Below are 21089 nucleotides of genomic sequence, written 5' to 3' on the forward strand. Positions count from 1 at the left end.
ATGCTGGTATAACTACAACACTGAGAACCTAGGAGCACCCTACACACAGGTTCCTCTAGCCAATTCCCTAGGGGGACTCTGTGTAAGTGACACACCAGAGACAAAGCTGTGCCTGAGCCCTGGGACTACCTTTGAGCCCAGGTCATTCTCTGAAATACAGAAGGAAGATAATTCATCTCCAAAGCTTGGGCAGCCTGTGTGCCTGCAGAGTTAGACCCATGGGTTCTTCCAAATTTGCTGCCAGTGCAACTATTCCAGCACCCATATCAAATCTGGCACAGAACAACAATTTACCAATTCCCAGAGGTGCATCCTCATCTTTAGGTGTTTACTATAACCACCACAGGCCCAGCACCTGTGTGCTGAGTCTAGCCTCTGCTGCTCTGAGCAGCTCCTGAGACTGATGGTTCACAATGTGATGGCTGGATTGCAGCAGGTTCTGGAAACCAGGATGCAAGCATCAAGGTGCTGCTCCTGACCAGCGCTTCCTGAGGCTGCACCATCACAAGGCAGGAAGGCAGGAGGCAAAGAGATCAAGGTAGTCTGGAACACCTGAGTGAAGACCCTTGCTCCATACACAAGTATCGCGTCCCACCGCGTCCCTTTCTGGCCGCAGAAAGACACGACATACGTCTGAAGCTTCAGAAGTTTATTGTGCACGGTCTTCCTTCCTTTCCTTCCTTTCTGTCCCTCTCTCTTTTACTCTCTCTCTCACTTTCCCCCTCCTGCGCTCTCCTCTCTCCCTCTTACTTAGCCGTTCCTCTCCTTCTCTCACTCTGCTCTCGCCTGCTTCGGCCGCTTCTGCACTCTCCTGCTTTCATCCGCTTCTGCGACCACCTTCCACCTCTCTCTTGCACTCTCTTCTGCATAACCCCCTCCCCCAGGAAGACGCCAAGCTTATATACACTTCAACCAATCAGGGGAGAGTACACGAGGTAAACGCGCGGACAGCTGCAGGCATAGAACAGTTACGCGAGGGAGGCATGCTCTAATCAATTAGCCACTCATCAGAATTTGCTGGTTGTTTACTGTATAGCTAGCCGCTTTTGGCCCAGCGCCAGGCGCCATCTTGACTATGCCCGAGGCTCCGGAAACCCCGACAGATCCCCCTTCTTTATTATTAAACTAAGGCTCGGGACCGTGTCTGTCTTAGGTTGAGTGGTCAGCTTATGTCCTTACCCGTCATCAGAGTCTGCAGAGCATGCTGCAGCTCCTGTCTTAGGTCGGTACATAGCCACCTTCTTCATTACCCGTCTCTGACTACCGATCCAGCATCAAGAGCCACACTAATGGGGGACTGTCGGCCTTTAGGGCGGTCATGGCCTGATGGAAGATAATTTGATCTTTCTATCGGCTAGCTCGTAGATGCATGCCAAAACAAATGGAGAGAAGGAGGCCAAGGCAGAGGAGTACCACCATAGCTCCTAAGCTTGCTCGCTGTTTGACAAATCTATAAACATTAACAAAATAGACCGACAATTTTTTTAGGTAACCCAGCCGCGGTGCTGAAATACAATACGGATAACACAAACAGCTCTTAAAAAGTAAATACATCCCAGTCCCAAAAGTTCTTGCAAGGTATCCACTTGTTGTTGTAGCAAGTCCATTCTCCAATTTGCAAGAAGTAAACCTGCTGTTAGATGTTGGTTCAGAGTCTCTATGGTCTGTAAGGCTGCAGCTGTATTTTCGGCCAAATGATCGTTGTTACTGTATGGTTGTGTCATTGCTGCTACTGCAGAGACTGCAATGGCAGTAATCACGGGTGCTGCAATGCCAAAACCTCTTCTGTTTCTTGATAATAGCACTGGCAATTCTGTATCTGCAACAGAAACTGGGACTGGTAGGAAGGTAGGAACACACATTAAGTCTGCCAGCAGGAACCTAGAAGCATTTTAACATTGAGAGATAGCACAAATCTGAAGTACAATTGAGAGAAGCAGTTGTTTAACCATAATTGTATAAACCCCTATTTTTAAGACAATTGTTCTAAAGAATAAAACTTAAGAGACACAAAGTTAAGAATGAATTAGTGTTTTTAAGAAAACTTTGTTATTTTACCATGTCATTTTACCATATAGATTAAACTTTGGCTTATATCAGAACATTAGTATTTCACTTTAGGAAAAACCTTAAATAGCTTTAGCTGTTTTACATACATACAACCAACTTAGTTACACACAGATTTGTTGAAACTTGCCCTTTGTTACATATAGACTTTCTTATCCAGAAACATTTTCTTTTCCTTTTTATTAAATACATTTTAAACCCAGAACCTTTTATTTTTTCTTTTTTATTTGTTGACCCCTTTTTGTTCACATTCTGAAACAACTCTTATGAAATTTCTGAATTTAGATAAATCACTCTATTTTAATAAGATTAAATATTTTGTTGTTTATAGTACTCTTAATTGAAACAAAGTTGAAACTTTTGGGACCCTTTATATATAGAATTTCACTTGTTAGGACATAACTCTTAGTAACCTTGTTTTTAGTTTAGTGATGACACAAAGCAAGTTTAAACCCTTTTATTTACCAACCTATGAAAACACCAATAAGGTTTAAGTATGATACCCCATGTAATTTAAGGAGTTAAAAGTACTTGATGTTATTTAACAATTAGTATTTTAACTTTGTAAATTAACCAGACGTCTCTACAAACACATTTGAGTAATCCCATACATGTTAACTCCAATTTATTTATTTTATAAAAACCAAGATATCAGACAAGTGTCCTGAACAGGATCCGTTGCCTCTTTCCTGCTGAAGAAAAGTCCTAGAAGCAATTGATATTAGACATATTATTAACATCAATATTTTATTAGCTTAACCACCTAGAGAGTTGTGAGTTATTTCTAAAGACATTTTACTTTCATTAGTTTACCCAATTTGAATTGAACCTTTTTAAATCACGTGAATAAAAGTATTTGGATCCATTTTAAATTTAAATTTTAAGAGCGCTCAGTTTTGACAAAACATGACATTAGACAGCACAACATAACACATAACACAAAATCAAAGGCCTTGTAACTTTATAGGTAAATGTTCATTTCAATGAAACAGATGTTCAAAAACTTCAGTTGAATAAAAAATAGAACTGATCAAAAAGAAAAAAAAATCATTAACCTAGGTATGCAGGATCAAAATTATGAGCTCAAAAATACAGCATTAAAGAAAAACAAAACAAACGAAGAATTCTAGAAAATAAGTTAGTTAAGTTTAAAACGGACACCCTTTTTTTTCTTTTCTTCAGGTTACCCCCCCCTTTTCCCGCTGAGACTGCTGCTGTTTACATTCCAAAGCAGACTTTGGCAAGGCCAGGCAGGGGGGAGGGAGGATCACCCAGGACTTTTTAACCCTTTTTTTTTCCATGACTTTTTAGCAACTCCCTAAGAGGCTGCTGCATCCTAGTTTTGGAGAGTTTTGTTCGCATGGTCAAATTCTAACACTGCTAAGAGCTAACCCAATCACCCAGATGAACCACACAAACAGCACGAAAAATACACACACCACACACACAATTTGGTACCCCTTCATAAATTGAAACTAACTAATTTTACCGGGCAACGAGTCTGCCTTCTGTGAACTTTTACCGGGCTTTCAGCCTATTAACCTCTCTTTGTTACCGGGCTTAAAGCCTATTAATCTTTCTCTGTTACCGGGCTTAAAGCCTATTAATCTTTCTCTGTTACCTGGCTTAAAGCCTATTAATTTTTCTCTGTTACCGGGCTTTCTAGCCTTATGTACCTTTCCGTTACCGGCTTATAGTCTTACTTACTTTATTACTTTATTACTTTATTACTTACCACTTAACTTACCCTTGTCTGTGAAAAATTATTGTTCTTTGGGTCCTGGGTTTCGGCACCAGCTATCGCGTCCCACCGCGTCCCTTTCTGGCCGCAGAAAGACACGACATACGTCTGAAGCTTCAGAAGTTTATTGTGCATGGTCTTCCTTCCTTTCCTTCCTTTCTGTCCCTCTCTCTTTCACTCTCTCTCTCTCACTTTCCCCCTCCTGCGCTCTCCTCTCTCCCTCTTACTTAGCCGTTCCTCTCCTACTCTCACTCTGCTCTCGCCTGCTTCAGCCGCTTCTGCACTCTCCTGCTTTCATCCGCTTCTGCGACCGCCTTCCACCTCTCTCTTGCACTCTCTTCTGCATAACCCCCTCCCCCAGGAAGACGCCAAGCTTATATACACTTCAACCAATCAGGGGAGAGTACACGAGGTAAACGCGCGGACAGCTGCAGGCATAGAACAGTTACGCGAGGGAGGCATGCTCTAATCAATTAGCCACTCATCAGAATTTGCTGGTTGTTTACTGTATAGCTAGCCGCTTTTGGCCCAGCTCCAGGCGCCATCTTGACTATGCCCGAGGCTCCGGAAACCCCGACACACAAGACCAGCTTCCTCCAGGTCTGCAGAGCTCATGAGCATAGTGAGCCCAGAATCACAGATGAGAGATTGCAGGGATGAATGGATGGATGGATGGATGGATGGATAGGTAGAAAGACAGGTTCATATACAGATATATAGATTCATACATACATACATACATATGTACATATGCACATAGATGATAGATGATAGTCTTAGGATAGACGACAGAGACACAGAGATAGAATCCATTGTTCTCATTAGCCCAAGGTCAGGGGAACACTGACCACATTTTTCCATTCTCTGATCTTCACTACTTGTCACCTTCCATCAGTCTCCTTCACCACATTCCCTGGACTGGAGGAGGAGGATGCTGGGCATGGATTATGGGAACCATGGAGAGGGCTGGATTCTCCCAGGGCTGCAACCTGCTTCACTCAGCAGAGGCCCCATGGCCAGTGGCTGCCCTGTCTTCCTCTCACTCTGAGGGACACATGATCCACAATGGCCAAATCAAAATGGAAACACAGCTGCAGCCTGGCTCTGACTGCACTAGCAGGGTCTGTGTCTCTGTCACTGCATCTAACAAGGGAGAGACCATAATGGCCACCACCTGTGACAATGGCCAGGTCACCTCAGTGCTGGGACTGAGGGCCACTCCACAGGCCACAAGAGCTTAGACTGTCTGTCCTTGTTGTGAGAGATTCCAAAGGGCAAGAGGGACATGGTGACCATGTGGATGGAGAATATTGAGGGCCAGGTGCAGTGGTGGGAATTGAGCCTGACCCTCAACACGGCACTGAGTCCATGGGGATATTGACTGGTCCTTCTCCCTTGTGAGGGGGCTTCACATGGCCCTGTGTGCATTCAGCTCATGACAATTGAAGTGAGGACATGGGGTGGATTTCTCCCTGCACACACCTGGGCCCTGGGCCCTCCACACATGGCAGCAGCATGTGGACCTGATGGTTCTATGCAAACTGAATTCTCGTGAGATGAAGGAGGCCTCACAGGAAGGCACAGCCTCCCCACTTCAGGTGCCTCTGAGGCCCACAGCAGGATGCAGCCCTGGAGAACAGGTAGCAGCAGAGTGGAGAGGACACACAGTGCATTTCCAATGCAGGACAGGTTCTGAGGACTCACCAGGTGTGTATCACCTGGGAGCTGGAGGAGGGTCAAGGGATCAGTCATGTCCAGGGTGAGAGCAAAAGCCAATTGCTCAGTCACACTTGCCAAATATGAGCTCACAGACAGTGACCCCCACTCATGCTTCTCTGTTGATTTTACATCTGACCACGAAGTGACCTATGCTCCCGCCATCATATTTATATTAAGTGCATAGAGATGAGGAACAGTAGGATCAAAACAGTCATTATCCACTGATCAGGGAAAATATTTGGTCTTTGGATTTTTGCGATTGATTCATTTAGCTTAGCATGACATTCTCCAATTCCATCCGTTAATTGGCACATTCCATAACATTATACTTCTATATATCTAATATTATTTCACTGGGTATAAACAACACAGTATCTCAGATTACATAGAGGGAAATCTGAGGGAGCAGGGGACAGGGGTGTGAAAGATGATGGAATTAGACAGACATCATTACCTTTTGAACATGTACTGTTACACAAATAGTGTGAATCTACATCATACACAACCATGGAACTGAAACATGGACCCCATTTGAGTACAATAAATCAATATGCAGTCTGCAAAAATAAAGATTCAAAAGAGAAGAAATTCTGTCCACCATACTGACTCAGAGCACATGCATCTGCTCTCAGTGCTACTCGAGTGGGCCTCCACCCAGAGCTGCTATAGAGCAGGAGGACGTGCAAATAGGGCCTCCCTCTGCTCATGAAATCCAGCCACCCTGACCCTGCAGCTCTGCACAGGAGCCCAGCCCTGGACTCCAGCTCATCCCACTCAGTGGTCAGGACTCAACATAGGCTGCTCACCATGGACTGTGTGCTCAGCTGGGTTTTCCTTGTGGCTGTTTTCACAGGTGATTAATGGAGAACAGAGATCCTGAGTGTGTGAGTGGACAGGAGTGAGAGAAAGAGTGGATGAGTGAGTGTCCTGACCAGGCTGCCTCTGTGTTTGCAGGTGTGCAGTGTGAGGTGCAGCTGGTGGAGTCTGGGGGAGGCCTGGTGCAGCCTGGGGGGACCCTGCGACTCTCCTCTGCAGCCTCTGGATTCACCTTCAGTGACTACCGGATGCACTGGGTCCGCCAGGCTCCAGGGAAGGGACTGGAGTGTGATGCTCTTATAAGAAGCAAAGGTTATAGTTACACCACTGAATATGGAGCATCTGTAAAAGGCCGATTCACAGTCTCCAGGGTCAATGCAAAGAACATGCTCCACCTGCAAATGAAGAGTCTGAGTGTCGAGGACACGGCCACCTATTACTCTGCCAGAGACATAGTGAGGGGACCTCAGTGTGAGCCCAGACCCAAACCTCCCTGCAGGGAGCCCAGAGCCAGCAGGGGGCGCTCAGCACACAGGGAGCTCAGGGTCACCCAGGAGCAGGTGCAGAGGAGTTGGGACTTGTTCCCTTCATGAGGGCCCCGCCATGTACCACCTTCCCAGGGTTTCTCTCTGGACATATTCTCTTTACTAATTGGTGCCATCTCTGAAGAGAACAATTTAGATTTAAATTACACTTCCTTTTCCACTAGTGCCTCTTGATTATGAATGAGATTGCATTTCCATTTGACATAACAGCAGGGTTATAGAGTTTGAGCTCCTCCACTTCCATCCCCGTCATTTCCCTCTCCCTCCTCCTCTTTACCACTCCTACTTACCCTTTTCCCTTCTTTGCTCAACAGATCATTTTATGGTTTTGTTTACATCAGTGCTTCTTGAAGAACATAAGGGGACATTCACTGAGGCCCGTCCTACAGGTGCACAGGGTAGATTTGTCAATTTCATTCCATCTTCTGCTCCTCTGACCTCACCTTCTCTCCCCATTTCTACTCTGTGATCCCTCTTCTAGATTCAGGGATTCCTCCCATTTCTTTTTCCCTTTTTGGTCCAGAATTTGCTTTTGAGTGTAAACACTTGACATTTCAAACTCTGAATCTGGCTTATGAAACTCACCATGACATTCTCCAGTTCCATCCATTGACCAGAAAAGGCCCTGATTTCACTCTTCCTTGTGGTTGAGTGAAACTGTTCTGCACGTCCACCACCTTTCTTTTATCCATTCGTCTGTTGATGGGTATTTGAGGACATTTTATAGTATAACTGTTGTGAGAAGCACTGCTGTAACACTGATGTCACTATGTAGACATGGTGTGCTGATTTTAGTTCTCTGTGATCAATAATGAGGAGTGGAGTACTGGGTCATATGGTGTCCTTTCCAATCTACAATCTGCTTTCCTGAGAGGCAGCACTAATTTGAATTCCCAGAAACAATGCATCTAAGTATTTCTTTCCCAAATCCTTGCCAGTATTTATTATGATTTGTATTTTTGGTGATTTCCTCTGATTCTAATGAGATGAAATCTCAAAGTTGTTTTGATTTGCATTTCCTGATTACCAGGAATGTTGAGAATGCTTCCTGTTTTGTTTTGTTTTTGCCACTTACATTGCATCTTTTGAGAAGTGTCCTCACAGTGCAGACACACTCAGTGTTGGGCTGGTCCTGAGCAGCAGTATCCAAGGTGCTGGTAGGCACTCTTTCCATTTTTCTTCTCTGCTTCCTTAGTTGCTGTGTATTCTACAGGAAGCCCTGTCCACGGGTGGTTGACAGATGTGTCTTGTTAGTGATGGAGTGGCTCCAGCTCAACACAATCACAACCAAACTGCCGTCCGTTTTCCTCTGATACAATGGGTCTTCTCCCACTCATGGAGGGAGTATGGGGCCCCCAAACAGCCCCCAGGGTCAGCCCAGATCTCTGGTTGTCTATAGGCATTGGCCTCTCTGAGGTTCTCGCTTTGCTGCAGTCAACGCCATGTAACCCTGACTCTGGAGAGAGGGCGAGGCAGAGGGGGATTTAGGGTGTTTTCCATGGGACTCTGTACCTGATTTCCTTATGGACCAACTCATTTTAGTACCACAGGAACGTGGTGTATCCATGTGTGCATGCTGATGCTATACTTGGCTACATTGCAAAGTTGATTATCAGACATAGAGGATTTCTGATGGACATATTGGTTCTTCTAGGTATTGCATCCTGTCACCAGCAAGAGACATATCAGATTTCTTCCTTTTCCCTGCCACCCTTCAATTTCCTTCTCTTGTTGATTGCTCTGGCTAGAGTTTCAGAACCATGTACACAATACAAACAATCAAAGAAACAAGCAGATGGATCCTAGAAACAGAGAAGATTGAAAAACCCTTGACCAACTAAAGAAAAAGAAAACAGAAGACCTAAATTTAAAAGATAGAGATAAAACAGAAGGTATTGCCACAGACAATATTGAAATCCAGAAGATTGTTAGAAAGTTTTTTAATACATTTTCCAACAGTAACTAGAAAACCTTGAAGTTATTGACAAAATTCCAAACACATGTGAGATACATAAATTGAAGCAAAAGAACAGAGAAATCCCAAACAAAAAATTATCAAGCAATGATGTTGAACAGTCTTTGAAGTCCTGCCAAAAGAGAAAAGCCCAGAAGCAGATTGATCCTCAGTTCATACTAGGAGAACGTTGAAGAAGATAAAAGGTCAAATTCCTTATATTACTCTGTGAAAAGGAAAGCGAGAAAATACTGAAAAATTTACTCTATAAGTCCAGTATCACCCCAATACAAAACCAAACACAGACACATCCAGAAAATAAGACTTCAGACCAATGTCATTGATGAAAATAAATGAGAAATTGCATAATGAATATTGGCACATTGCAATCAAGAACATATAAGAAGGTGGTGCACGATGATCAATTGGGTTTCAGCACAGGGAGTAGAGGCTGATTCAGCATATACAGATCAATAGTGTACTATCAATCTGTGAATCACATTAATAGAATTCATTACAAGACTCATTCCATCACATCAATAGGTGCAGAAAAAGCACTTAACAAAGTCTAGCACCCAGTCATCTTTAAAACCCTGGAGAAGTGACACTTCCCCAAACACAATAACCTAAAAATCTGTTCATCAGCTTTGCATCCCATAATAAAACACCTGGTAACATCCACACGTGAAAATGAAGACTTATTTTGGCTCATGACATAAAAAGCTCCAGTCCATGACTGGGAGAATTCATTGCAATTGCTCCTTTCTTGGCTGTACCAGGTTTCAATGCAGAGAGTCCTCTGCAGGCAAAACCACTCACATCATGGCTACAAATCAAAAGGGGGAAGGTAGAGACTGGGTCTGACAATCCCCTTGCATGGCATGCTCACAGTGATAGATACAAATTCCACAAGTCCCCACAGCCTAAGCTCTCCACCACTTCCCAACAGTGGATGGGGCTGCAGAATGACCAAAGCAAATGGAATTTTGAGAGACCAATTTTGTATGCCTAATCATTATATCCCTGAACACAAGGATTTTACTCCATCTCCTAATGCACACAACACATTCAGTCCAGAAGGCATAAAAACTTCAGCAGAGCTCAGAAGTCCAGGCAAGGAACCCAAAAAGATTCAGGGAAAACTTAATTGTGTGCCCCTAAAACCAAAGAGAGTTCCATACTCCCAAGATCTAGAGTAGAGGTAAATATTCCTGTAAGCACAAAAGGAACTGAGACAGGTGCAGACTTCAGGGATTAAGGAAAGACTTTATTCAGCAGTGATCAGGCATCAGATGGGCTCACTTTCTGGATTAAAAAGAGTACTGGTCACAGGAGAGGGATGGGTTTTAGAAGTTATGCTGGGGGTGCCTGAGTCCTTGAAGACTTTAACAAGATGTGGGCAAAAGGTGGAAAACATCTGAGACATGTTGATACTGGGCATGGTTTTTAATAAATCCATTAATTAGTGTTTTCACAGGGTGGAGATACAGGGTTCAGGGTTCAGAGTCCAATGCATCTGACCCCTGGATCATTACATTGGCATGAGAGCAAATTTAACTTGTAGGTTCACAGTCACTGCGAGTGAAATTTGGAAAATGATTTCTCCTCCCCAGGAATGCTGTATCAGATTGGTGGCTATATCCCTACAAGCACTTGCTCTGTCACAGGGAGATAATTGATTTGAAGGTTCAAAGTTTTGACTTCTCTCTCCCTTCTTCCTCCCAAGTCACAGACTGTCTTGGGTGTGTATCAATTCCATATCCCTCAATACACATTTCAAAAAGAAAAAGAGGCATGTTGAAGGGGAATGAAGCCCAGCAGGGTGACTTTAAACCCCAGAATGCACCACTGTCTTCAGGGTCCCAGTGAGGGTCAGGTGTGAGTGCTCATGGCAGCCCCTCCACACAGCCCAGCTGGACACAGCCCTGTCCTCCCTCATAGGGAGCCTGGTCTGAGGCCTGCAGCTTCCTGGACCAGCCCTGCTCACTGTTGGTCCTCTGCTCCTGGGTCTCCACAGCAGCCCTGCTTCATCTCTCAGCTCCAGGCCTCACCCTGTCAGGGCTGCCAGCAGGACTCTAACCCTGACACCCCATCTGGCCTCCCTGGCCTACTGTCAAGTCTTGATGGAACCTGTGTGACCCTGACCATCTTGCCCTCTGCCTGCAAAGCCAGCATGGGGAGGCTGATGACAAGGTGGCCTCAGCAGGGAGCAGGTCCTGGCCTCCCTTGAGCCATGACTGGAACCTCTGAGCACCTTGGTGACTGAACAGGGGAGACCATGCCCTGGGCAGTCCAGGGCCAGGCACCCCAGAGCTCTCTCCCACATGCCCTGTCCTTGGTGTCTACTACATTGTCATCTCTGCCTCTGAGCTGGTGAAGCTGGGCCCTGCTGATTCCCAGGATCCCAAGACCACCTTCAATCCTCTGGGTGCAAAGCCCTGGGCTGCCCTCTGTGGAGCTGCTGGCCACACCCTCCTGGCTACAGTTCCTGGGCAGCACCACAAATGTGCTGCTTTCCTGGACAAACTGCAGAGCACCAGCTCTCCTGCACTGCTCTTCTGCCCCTCCCTGTCCAGCACATGGCTGACATCAATCAGGAGATCACAGGCCAGGACATCTCTGTGCCCTTGAGAGATTCCCCACCCACAGTCTGCTCCAGCATGAGTGACCCAGCTCCCACCAAGTGTGGGGTCATGCACACCATGTTCTCTGACAATGTCACAAGGTGTGTCCACCTGGGAGCTTGAGTAGGGTAAAGCCCAAATTCTCCACACTTTCTGGAACTGAACTCATGGGCACAATGAACCAAAAAACATGATTCCTGTCTGATTTTACAATTGCATAATGGAATTAAAACTGATGCTTCCTTTTTGATTTTGTGCATATATAAAATAACTTATTGCATGATGAATGCAAAACAAAAAAAATACACACAGGAAATTTTACTATTTTACTTTCCAGAAAGTTACTATGTCCATCATGCTGACCCATGACACTCCCATCTGCTCTCAGTGCTGCTCTGCCTGGGCCTCCACCCAGAGCTGCTACAGAGCAGGAGGACATGCAAATAGGGCCTCCCTCTGCTCATGAAAACCAGCCACCCTGACCCTGCAGCTCTGCACAGGAGCCCAGCCCTGGACTCCAGCTCATCCCACTCAGTGTTCAGGACTCAACACAGGCTGCTCAACATGGAGTGTTTGCTCAGCTGGGTTTTCCTTGTGGCTGTTTTAAAAGGTGATTAATGGAGAGCAGAGATCCTGAGTGTGGAGTGGACAGGAGTGAGAGAAAGAGTGGATGAGTGAATGTCCTGACCAGGCTGCCTCTGTGTTTGCAGGTGTGCAGTGTGAGGTGCAGCTGGTGGAGTCTGGGGGAGGCCTGGTGCAGCCTGGGGAGTCCCTGTGACTCTCCTGTGCAGCCTCTGGATTCACCTTCAGTAACTACTGGATAAACTGGTTCCCGCCTGGCTCTACAGAACTCACTGGGGATGTTGGCAATATTAACAAAGACTGAAGTAAAACAAACTATGCTGAATCAATGAAGGGCTATTCTCCATCTCCAGAGACAACTCCAAGAACAGGCTCTACCTGCAAATGAGCAGCCTGAGAGCCGAGGACACAGCCATCTATTACTGTGCTGGAGACACAGTAAGTGGGCCTCAGTGTGAGCCCAGACACAAACCTCCCTGCAGGACCTCCTGGGTCAGCAGGGAGCTCAGGGTCAGCCCAGGAGGAGGGACACAGGGGTTGGGAACTGGTTTTCTGCATCCTGGAGCCTCCCCAGGTACCATTTTCCTGGGCAAGCTCTGGGAATTGTGGTCTGTACTAGTCTCTCATATCTCAGAATATAAATAGTCTGGGTATTGCCATACATATTTTCTTTATATATTACTACATCACAGTTATCTTGGAAATCCTTTTGACATTGTCATATACATTCATTGAATATAAAATTATTTTTCTGTCCTCTGTTACTCTTGTGTTAGTCAGGGTTCTGTAGGGGAGCAAAATCAACAGGAAGTATGATCATGAAAATGGTATTCAGAAGATTAGCTTACATGACCAGAAGCTGGATAGTCCACAATGAACATCCGCAGGCTGGGGAGCTCAAAGAACCAGTAACTGTGAAGTCCAAGAGGCTGAATCCCCAGAACTAAAGGATCAACCGTGCTACCCTAGTCTGAGACTGAACCTTCTGGAAACGACCTAGAGAATCCCTGACAGAGTCCACTTAGAAAGAGTGAAGAAACAAAAGTTTGGTAACCTCAGATGATCTCAAAGTAATAAAGAACCCTTGTGAGACACTTTGTTCCATCTTCAGCACCACAAATAAATAAATAATACAGAGGTATATATTAAAAGAAGAATGGACTTGCATCCGCTGCTGCTTCCTTGTTCTTCCATCTTTTATTCATCCAAGTCACCACCCTAATGGGTGATGCTCCCCATACTTAGGGACAGTTTCAATTTCACTTCAGTATCCCACATGCCAGTCATTACTAGGCACCCCTCAGTCACACACACAAAAGCCTCCTCATCATCCACATCTCTTAATCCAATCAGTGCACAATTCAAATGAACTTTGACACTCTTCTTTTTTTCTCTTCCTCCCACCCTGTTTTCTTTCCTCTACTGATCTTTCTTCTATTTTGTTACAGCTTCCTCTAAATTAACAACATGTCTCTATATGAGGTCCTCTCTGTGGCACATCCCTCCATGTGCAGGATGCACACTTGGGCAGCTGACCATTCACATCTGCTCGGTCCCCTCCCTGGCTCCTCTCTTTTCTTCTCACTCCTCCTTCACCCTTTGTCTCCTTCCTCTTCTCCACTCATCTCTTCTATTTTCTTAGGATTCCACATGCCTTTATTTTCATTATTTGTTCTGGTTTCCACCTAGGACAGAAGACATTCAACCTTGACTCTCTAAGCTGTTTTTATTTCTCCTGCCTTAATGCTCTTCAGCTCCCTCCATTCACCCTAATTTCACTCTTCCTAATGACAAAGTGGGGCTGAATCTAGTATATAATCCATATTTTCTTTATTCATTCATTATCAACGGGCATCTGTGCTGGTTCCACAGCCTAGCTCTTCAGAAGCACACTGTATAAACACTGAAGTGGCTGTGTCACTGTGGTGTGCTGGCTTTAGGTCTTTGGGATAAATACCAAGGAGCAGCACAGCTGGGTCCATCCTGGTTCATCCCTGTTCTTCTGAGGGGTCTCCACAATGCCTTCCTCAAGGTTGTTCTCATCTGCAGTCCCACCACAGAGTGTGAGTATACCTTGCCATGAATTCTCTAGCCTTATTATTGTTTATGTTCTTGATAGCTGCCATTCTGATGGAAGTGAGAAGGAACTTCTTCAAGGTCATTTTCATTGATATGTCCCTAATTTTTTCAAATAATTGTCAATCTTTGAGACCGAACATGGGAGGCTGAGGCAGGAGAATCATGAGTTCAAAGCCAGTTTCAGCAATGACTAGGTGCTAAGCAATTCAGTGAGACCCTGTCTCTAAATAAAATACAAAATAGAGCTGAGGCTGTGAATCAGGGATCATAAGCCCCAGAGTTCCATCCCCTTTACCAAAAAAAAAAAAAAAAAAAAAAAAAACCAGCAATATTTGTTTGTCATTTGTCTTTCTGCTTTTGAGAAGTACCTGTTCATTATCTGTTAACCATCTCTTAATTGAATGGTTTTATTTGGAAGGTTAAAGGTTTTGTGTTCCATATACATTCTGGGTGCTAATCCCCTGTCTGAAGAGCAAGGCAGAGATGTTAGCCTGATCTCTAGGCTCTCTCTCCAAAGCCCTTTCTTTTCTCCTGTGCTGTTTAGAAGCTCCTGAGGTTCTTGTCTTCCCACTGACTGATTCTTCACTTTGTTCTTCACATTAAGGGTGTTTTCTGTTGGTTTATTCTTTCAGATTCTGACTCTACATGTTCATATCATAACTCAACAGATATAGTCTATCTCTTCCTTTCTGGCTTGCATGATTTTCAACATTCTTACTGTCTAATCCCTGGAGCAGGTTCTCAGTCCTTGTGGAAGAGGAAGGCTGAGGGACCAACCTTGCCCCAGTCCATGTCTCAGGGAAAACCCTCAAGTTCTCCCACTGAAGCAGGATCTACTGTGTGTTTTCCACAATGACTTTCACTGTGCTGTTCCTCCTATCAGTAACTTGTTGGTTGCTTTCCTCATGGAAAGTACTGGATTTCACCCAGAGGTGTCTCTGTTTTTGCTGAGAAATTCTTGTGACATTGACCTCTATTGTGCTGAGGACGAACCACATTGAGGTGCTCCCGCAGTTGTCCGTGCATCCCAGGCCAGGCAGGTGCTCTTAGGTCAGGGTGTTGCTCTCTTACTGTGTCCTGCCCGTCAATTTCCAGCAATCCAGGACTTTTCTGCAGAGTTCCAGCACCTAGTTTAACATGGCTGTTGAACTGGAGTTGACTTCACTGTGGGTTGACATCTGGGTTTTGGACCAGAATCTGTCTGGTATCCTAAGGGGGTTTTCCTTCAGTTCTCCTATGCATGATTTGCAGGATCATCCACGAAGTCACCTGCCCTGGCTCTGTTCTTTCATTAATTTTTAGTCACTCATCAATCCATGCTGCTATTTCTTGGTGCCTGCTGATACTTCTTCCTGGTGAAGTCTTGGCAGAACTGGTAGAACCTGGACCATCCCAACTCCCCTGTAGTTGGCTGTGGTATCATTACTGTGGGCAGAGAGGCAGAAGGGAATATCATGGGCATGGTGAGTTCTCTGGGGAAAGGCAGGTGAGCATGTGATCTGGACCTGAGTGGTGCATGGGCAGGCTGTCTGTATGGCCAGCCTGAAACACTCAGGAAATTGCATAAGTAGCCTGGGCCTCCGAATTCCATCTTCTTCAGTTCTCATCTTACTATAGCAACCCAGAAAGACTATGTAGTGCAAACTTCCTTCCTGGAAGGCATCTGTGGAAATGGGGTGCCATTTGCTCAAAGAGCCTCCCAGCTTCATGCTCAGTCACATACCTCGAGGTTGTGGTCTCTCCAGGTCGAGTTGCAACCCTGACTAGGATAGGGACACATGAAAGGACAGCAGGCCTTGCTGAAAGGTGGTCCACAGGAGAAAGCTTGAAGATTTGTGTACAATTAGCCTAACACAGCAGGGGATTACATACCAGCATATAGATAAATTCTCAGGAGATCACTCTGACCTAAATACATGAATTAGCTAATACTGGGGTGAAGACATGTCTGCAACCAAGGAGAATCACAAGCAACTTTTGCAGACTCCTCTTTAACTCCCATTCCTGAATGGGACTTGGGCTTAGAAACCTACTTCTGAAGAGTTCCATGGGCAGTGGCAGAATACTGCCACACCCATCTCCAGCAATAATGAAGAGGACAATGCAAATTCACCACATGCAGGACATTCTTGAATGTTTCCTGATAAGATATTTGGGAATGAGTCTCCCACGATATTCACCCCAAACCCCATTTTCACCATGAGGACAGCATCAGATAAACCCCAGGGGAGACTCCTTCATCATAGCATCTGCAAAATCCTCCTCCCCTCTCTGAGATCTCCACAGGCAAAATGACCAGAGGAGAAGTTCTGACATGGTAGGGGACCCCCATCAGATCCTGCATGTCTCTCTCCATTAGTTAGGACATATACCCTCCACTGTCACCAAGGAACCTTGGGTCATTCAGACATGCTCCTGAGAACCATTTTGGAGGTCACTGGTGCTGAGAAGAAGGATGGACACTCAGCAACCCAGCCTGGACAGGCTCACTGTGCACTCCTAGAAGTGGGTGCCCCACTATGGCCATGCTTCAGAACACTGTGCAAGGTGGTCTTGGCAAATGGTCAGGGTAGTCAGATATGGACAAGTGGAGGACTCAGTTCTTCTCCTCATTGACACAACAAACATGCATGGGAGCCCTGGGTCCAGTACCAGTGCAGTAGGTGGGCACAGCATACAACTGGGTGAAAAGACCCACCTTTCCTGAGTCTCTCAGCATCACCAGGTCTGTTCCAGTTTGGTGAGAGTTGTGCTTGTCTCTGGTTTTCTTATGCTTACACTGCTGGCTGAGGTTTGTGGGGCTTCCTAGTTCACAGCAGGTTTGATCTTCAACAGTGGCCATCACCTACAGGGGAGGGACTGTCCAAGCTTAAGTCTCCCAATTTCCATCTCACCACTAGATGGGTTTTCTACTTTAATTATCCTTAAAGTTTGCCTTAGTCAGTGATTGTCAATCCTGAGTACATGTTAGATTTTTTAGAAGAAATATTTTACAACAAGGGAAATATTTATTTTGGAAAATCTAACTTTCTGTATGAAGAACAAGAGTCAGTCCTCCATAGCCAAGAGCACTGGGCTGCTCCTGTTTCATGGCTCAGCTGGGTGGAGATGCCCCATGTGTGACCTGGGACATGGTTTCCCCTCTCCCTGGAGCCCAGGCAGAGGGCTGCAATCTTGGGAGGTGGAGGGCAGCAGCTGTTCCTTGCTGTACGCTCTGTGCTGTGTGCAGGACTTGGTTCAGTCCTGGCTTAAAACAATGGCTACTCTCAGAACTTGTCTGTTGGTCAGGTCACACCTAGGGCCTCTCCCGTATGGATGTGCTGGTTTGGAACATGATGACACCACTGGCCATGACCTCCCTCTGCACTCACTGTGCCCTCAGGCTTGTTGGAGCTGTGAGGTTTGCTGAGTCAGTGCAGAACAGGGTTTCAGTCATTCCCTCACTAACTGCTTTCTCAATGCCTGTGAGCTCCACATCCTCTTCAGAGTTGTGGAAAATTGTGGGGTGGCAACAGGGTGTCCCAAATTTGAAGCACAAGGACATTACTCTGATGTGTACTTTCTGTTGAATGAGGAGAAACTCTGGCTAAGGGGGTGTCCACACTCCCTGCACTCTAAGGCCTTTCTCCATTGTGAATTCTCCAGTTTGAATACTCCAGTGATAACTAGAAAGACGGTAGCTCTACAACTCCCATATTCACTGCATATATAAGGGCCCACTATAGCGTGAAATCTCCAATAATTATTAACCTCTACAGAGGGTATAGACCTTCCCAAGGTCACTGCAATCACAAGGACTTCCCCAGTGTGATTCCACCAAAGATTAGTTATCCAGGACCTGTGACTGTGGCCCTTCCCGAGGTCACAGTACTCACAAGGACTTCCCCAGTATGATCTCACCAAAGATAAATTAACCAGGACCTGTGACTGTAGACCTTCCCAAGGTCGCTGCACTCACAAGACCTTACTTCACTGTGAACACACTAATCACTAATAATTAATTAACTAGGACCTGTGACTGTAGACCTTCCCAAGGTCGCTGCACTCACAAGACCTTACTTCACTGTGAACACACTAATCACTAATAATTAATTAACTAGGGCCTGTGACTTTAGACCTTCCCACAGTCAAGGAACTCATCAGAATTCTCCAGTGTGAATTCACCAGCGATTAATTAACCAGAAGCTTTGGCTATGGACCTTCTCAAGGTCACTGTCCTCATAAGGCCCTTCTCCAGTGTGAAACAACCAATGAATAATTAGTCAGGACCTGTGGCTGTGGACCTTCCTCAGGTCATTGCACTCATAAGTTCTTTCCTCTCCATGGAACCCTTGATGCTGAACCAGTATAGATTTTCCCCTAAACCTCTTCCAATTCACTGCATCTGTAAGGTTTACTTCAGTTTGAATGCTGAAGAGTCCAGTGTAATTGGCATTTCTGCTAAAGATTTCCCACCCTCACTACACCCAGTGAGATCTATCTGGGGTAAGATTTATTTTTCCTATTTAGTTCCCCTCAGCTTCTGAATTGGGTCCACATGCAGACCTGAATTCCCCATCTGACCACCTCTCCAGGAGGGGTAGGGTAACTGATTTTCTCTTTAACAATAGCTGTTCTGTGCTCAGGGGTGAGAGTGAGGGTCTGTGAAGAAGACTGAACATTTCATCCACCTGCATCATTTATAGAGGGATCTGATTTGAATCCCCTTTCCTTCTGAGAGTTCCTGACCTGTGTTTCACTTTGGGGTTGATTGCAGGGATTTTCCTCCAATTCTCATCAGACCCAGGTCCCCAGGCCTGTCCATCACACTTTGACGGAAGTGCCCCTTGCTGTCCTCCACTCTTAGAGTTCCAGCCAGGACCAGTCTCTCTTCCGCTCCCACAGTGGGGCTGGGCCTGGGTTCCAAGGCCCCAGTGAAGAGTGTGGCCTAAGTGGCTGTCCACCTTGGACATTCAAAGCAAGTACTCCTAGTGTAGGAGAACTGAAAGGAGGGGAGAATGGAAGGAATTCTGAAGTGATTTCTGGAATACAGAGGTGTACTTGAGGATTTCTATGCCTAGTCCTTGAGTCTCTTCAAGCTGCCAGCCCTTCCCCAGCTCTGCCACCTCTACTGGGAAGTTCAAGCACCTGCCTTGGTGTTGCAGGTCCTCTCCAGGCAGGGACCCTGGGTTTTCTCCTGCTCAGAACCGCCCCGGGTATCTGAGTTAAATATCTGTTGCAGTCAGGGTCTGTTGATTATGCCGATTTCCCAAACCTGGTGGGAAAGTGTACTCCCTCCTGCCGAGGGAGGACATGGACACACCATTGGTCCACAGCACACCTGACTCTGCTGCTCTCTGCCACCTGTACCACCTGCATTGCTATTCGAGACAATGTTTTCATCGTTATTATGAATCAGCTCACTGAGCTGCCATCTCCCTTCCTGTTGCCCTCTCTCAGTTTCCTTCTGCAAACAGCTGAGTTACTTTACTCCTGGGAGTGTTTGCTGCTCAGAGCTTCCTCCTCCATTCCTGCTACCTCACCTTCAAAAGTACATCATTTTCTAGGTTAGATTTATTATAATATGAAGATTCAATTATGGTTAACTCACTTGGTGACTAACAGGTAAGAATGTTCTGGAAATTCTGACTTGTGTGCAAACAAATTTTTTTACTTTACATGTGGAAAGAGTATCTAGATCTTCTTTACTACCTATGAAAATCTAATTTGAAGACTTTCAGATTTCTAATGCAATAGTGCCCCAAACCTGGGTGCAGTTGATCCTGATTTCCTCAGATTTGACATCTGAAATTTGCATCTTTGGCATACATTCCTTTGCACCCCCAAGTCCTCAGTAATGGAGTACTGCTGATGTTCTTGGGCATGCAGATCCTGTGAGATGCTTGAGGTCCACACACTGCACAGTTCAACTGAGGTCACCTACTCTTCTTTTCTCAACTCACACTCTTCCATATTCATGGGTAATTTGGTGTTGGAATTGTACATTTTCACTCTGTTGGAAAGTTGATATTTACATGGATACACTAATGTTACTCTGGTGCATTTCACCATTCCTAATGTTAGAAATGCAGTATGATGCTAATACAGAATGTATGTGAGTAAGACATATTTTCTGATATTTCAGCTTCTTCACTGTAGGGACTAAAAAAAAATCTGACAAGAACAATTTTAAATAAGTAAAAGTTTATTTGCGTGTTCACCCTTTCAGAGGCCAGCTTCATTCCTCAGGGCTGGAGGTGAGGCACAACATGGAGATGAAAGAGTGTGGAAGATGAAACTCTCACATCATCAGAGAGCAAAGAGAGACTCTGCTCTCCAGATACAAAACATGTACTCAAAGTCACACCCCAAGTCCCACCTCCTCCAGCCACACCCTGTCACTTCAATTAATCCATCACAGATTCATTCACTGATAGGGTTGGGTCTCTTACAACTCAGTCATTTCTCCTCTGGACCTTTCTGCACTGTCTCACAAGTGAGCTTTGTGGGGACGCCTCACATCCAAACTAGAACATTCTGCCTCTGGACCCAAAAAGCTGACAACCATCTCACAATGCAAAATATATTTTGTCTATTTCCACAAGTCCACTGTCTCAACAGCTCCAAGATTGCTCAAGTTCAAGTGCACAGTGTTCTCTGAGGCTCACGCAGTATCACTCTGTGAGCCCCTATAAAAGTAAAAGTAATTTACAAATATGCAGCATATAAAGTAACTTAGTCAATGTTCCCATTTACACAAATGGGGACATAGAAAGAAGGGATGGGACCCAAGCAAGACTAAAATCAGGCTGGACAAAAATGTGCTGTTGCTCCATGACCAGCTCTTGGGGCACATGACATTGTGATATTCTCCCCAAAGGGCTTGTCTCACTCCACCACTGTGGCCTTGTTTGCAGCACAAGTGGTCTTTCTGTTGGCTGGTCTCAGCTCAATTTCTGCAGCTTTCCCAAGATGGTTTCCCA

General features: G+C 45.4%; 1 gene segment (V, D, J or C); it reads left to right on the forward strand.

Annotated features, from left to right (window-relative positions):
- Positions 1-21089, forward strand: part of LOC124974740 (Ig heavy chain V region MOPC 21-like) — a 59629-nt gene that overhangs the window by 33131 nt on the left and 5409 nt on the right. Inside the window, 3 exon segments of the V gene segment in view lie at positions 6482-6798; positions 11419-11567; positions 12402-12502. Coding sequence covers positions 6482-6798; positions 11419-11567; positions 12402-12502 — 567 coding nt within the window.

Source organism: Sciurus carolinensis, unplaced genomic scaffold (assembly GCF_902686445.1).
Source record: "Sciurus carolinensis unplaced genomic scaffold, mSciCar1.2, whole genome shotgun sequence".
Taxonomy (NCBI): Eukaryota; Metazoa; Chordata; class Mammalia; order Rodentia; family Sciuridae; genus Sciurus; species Sciurus carolinensis.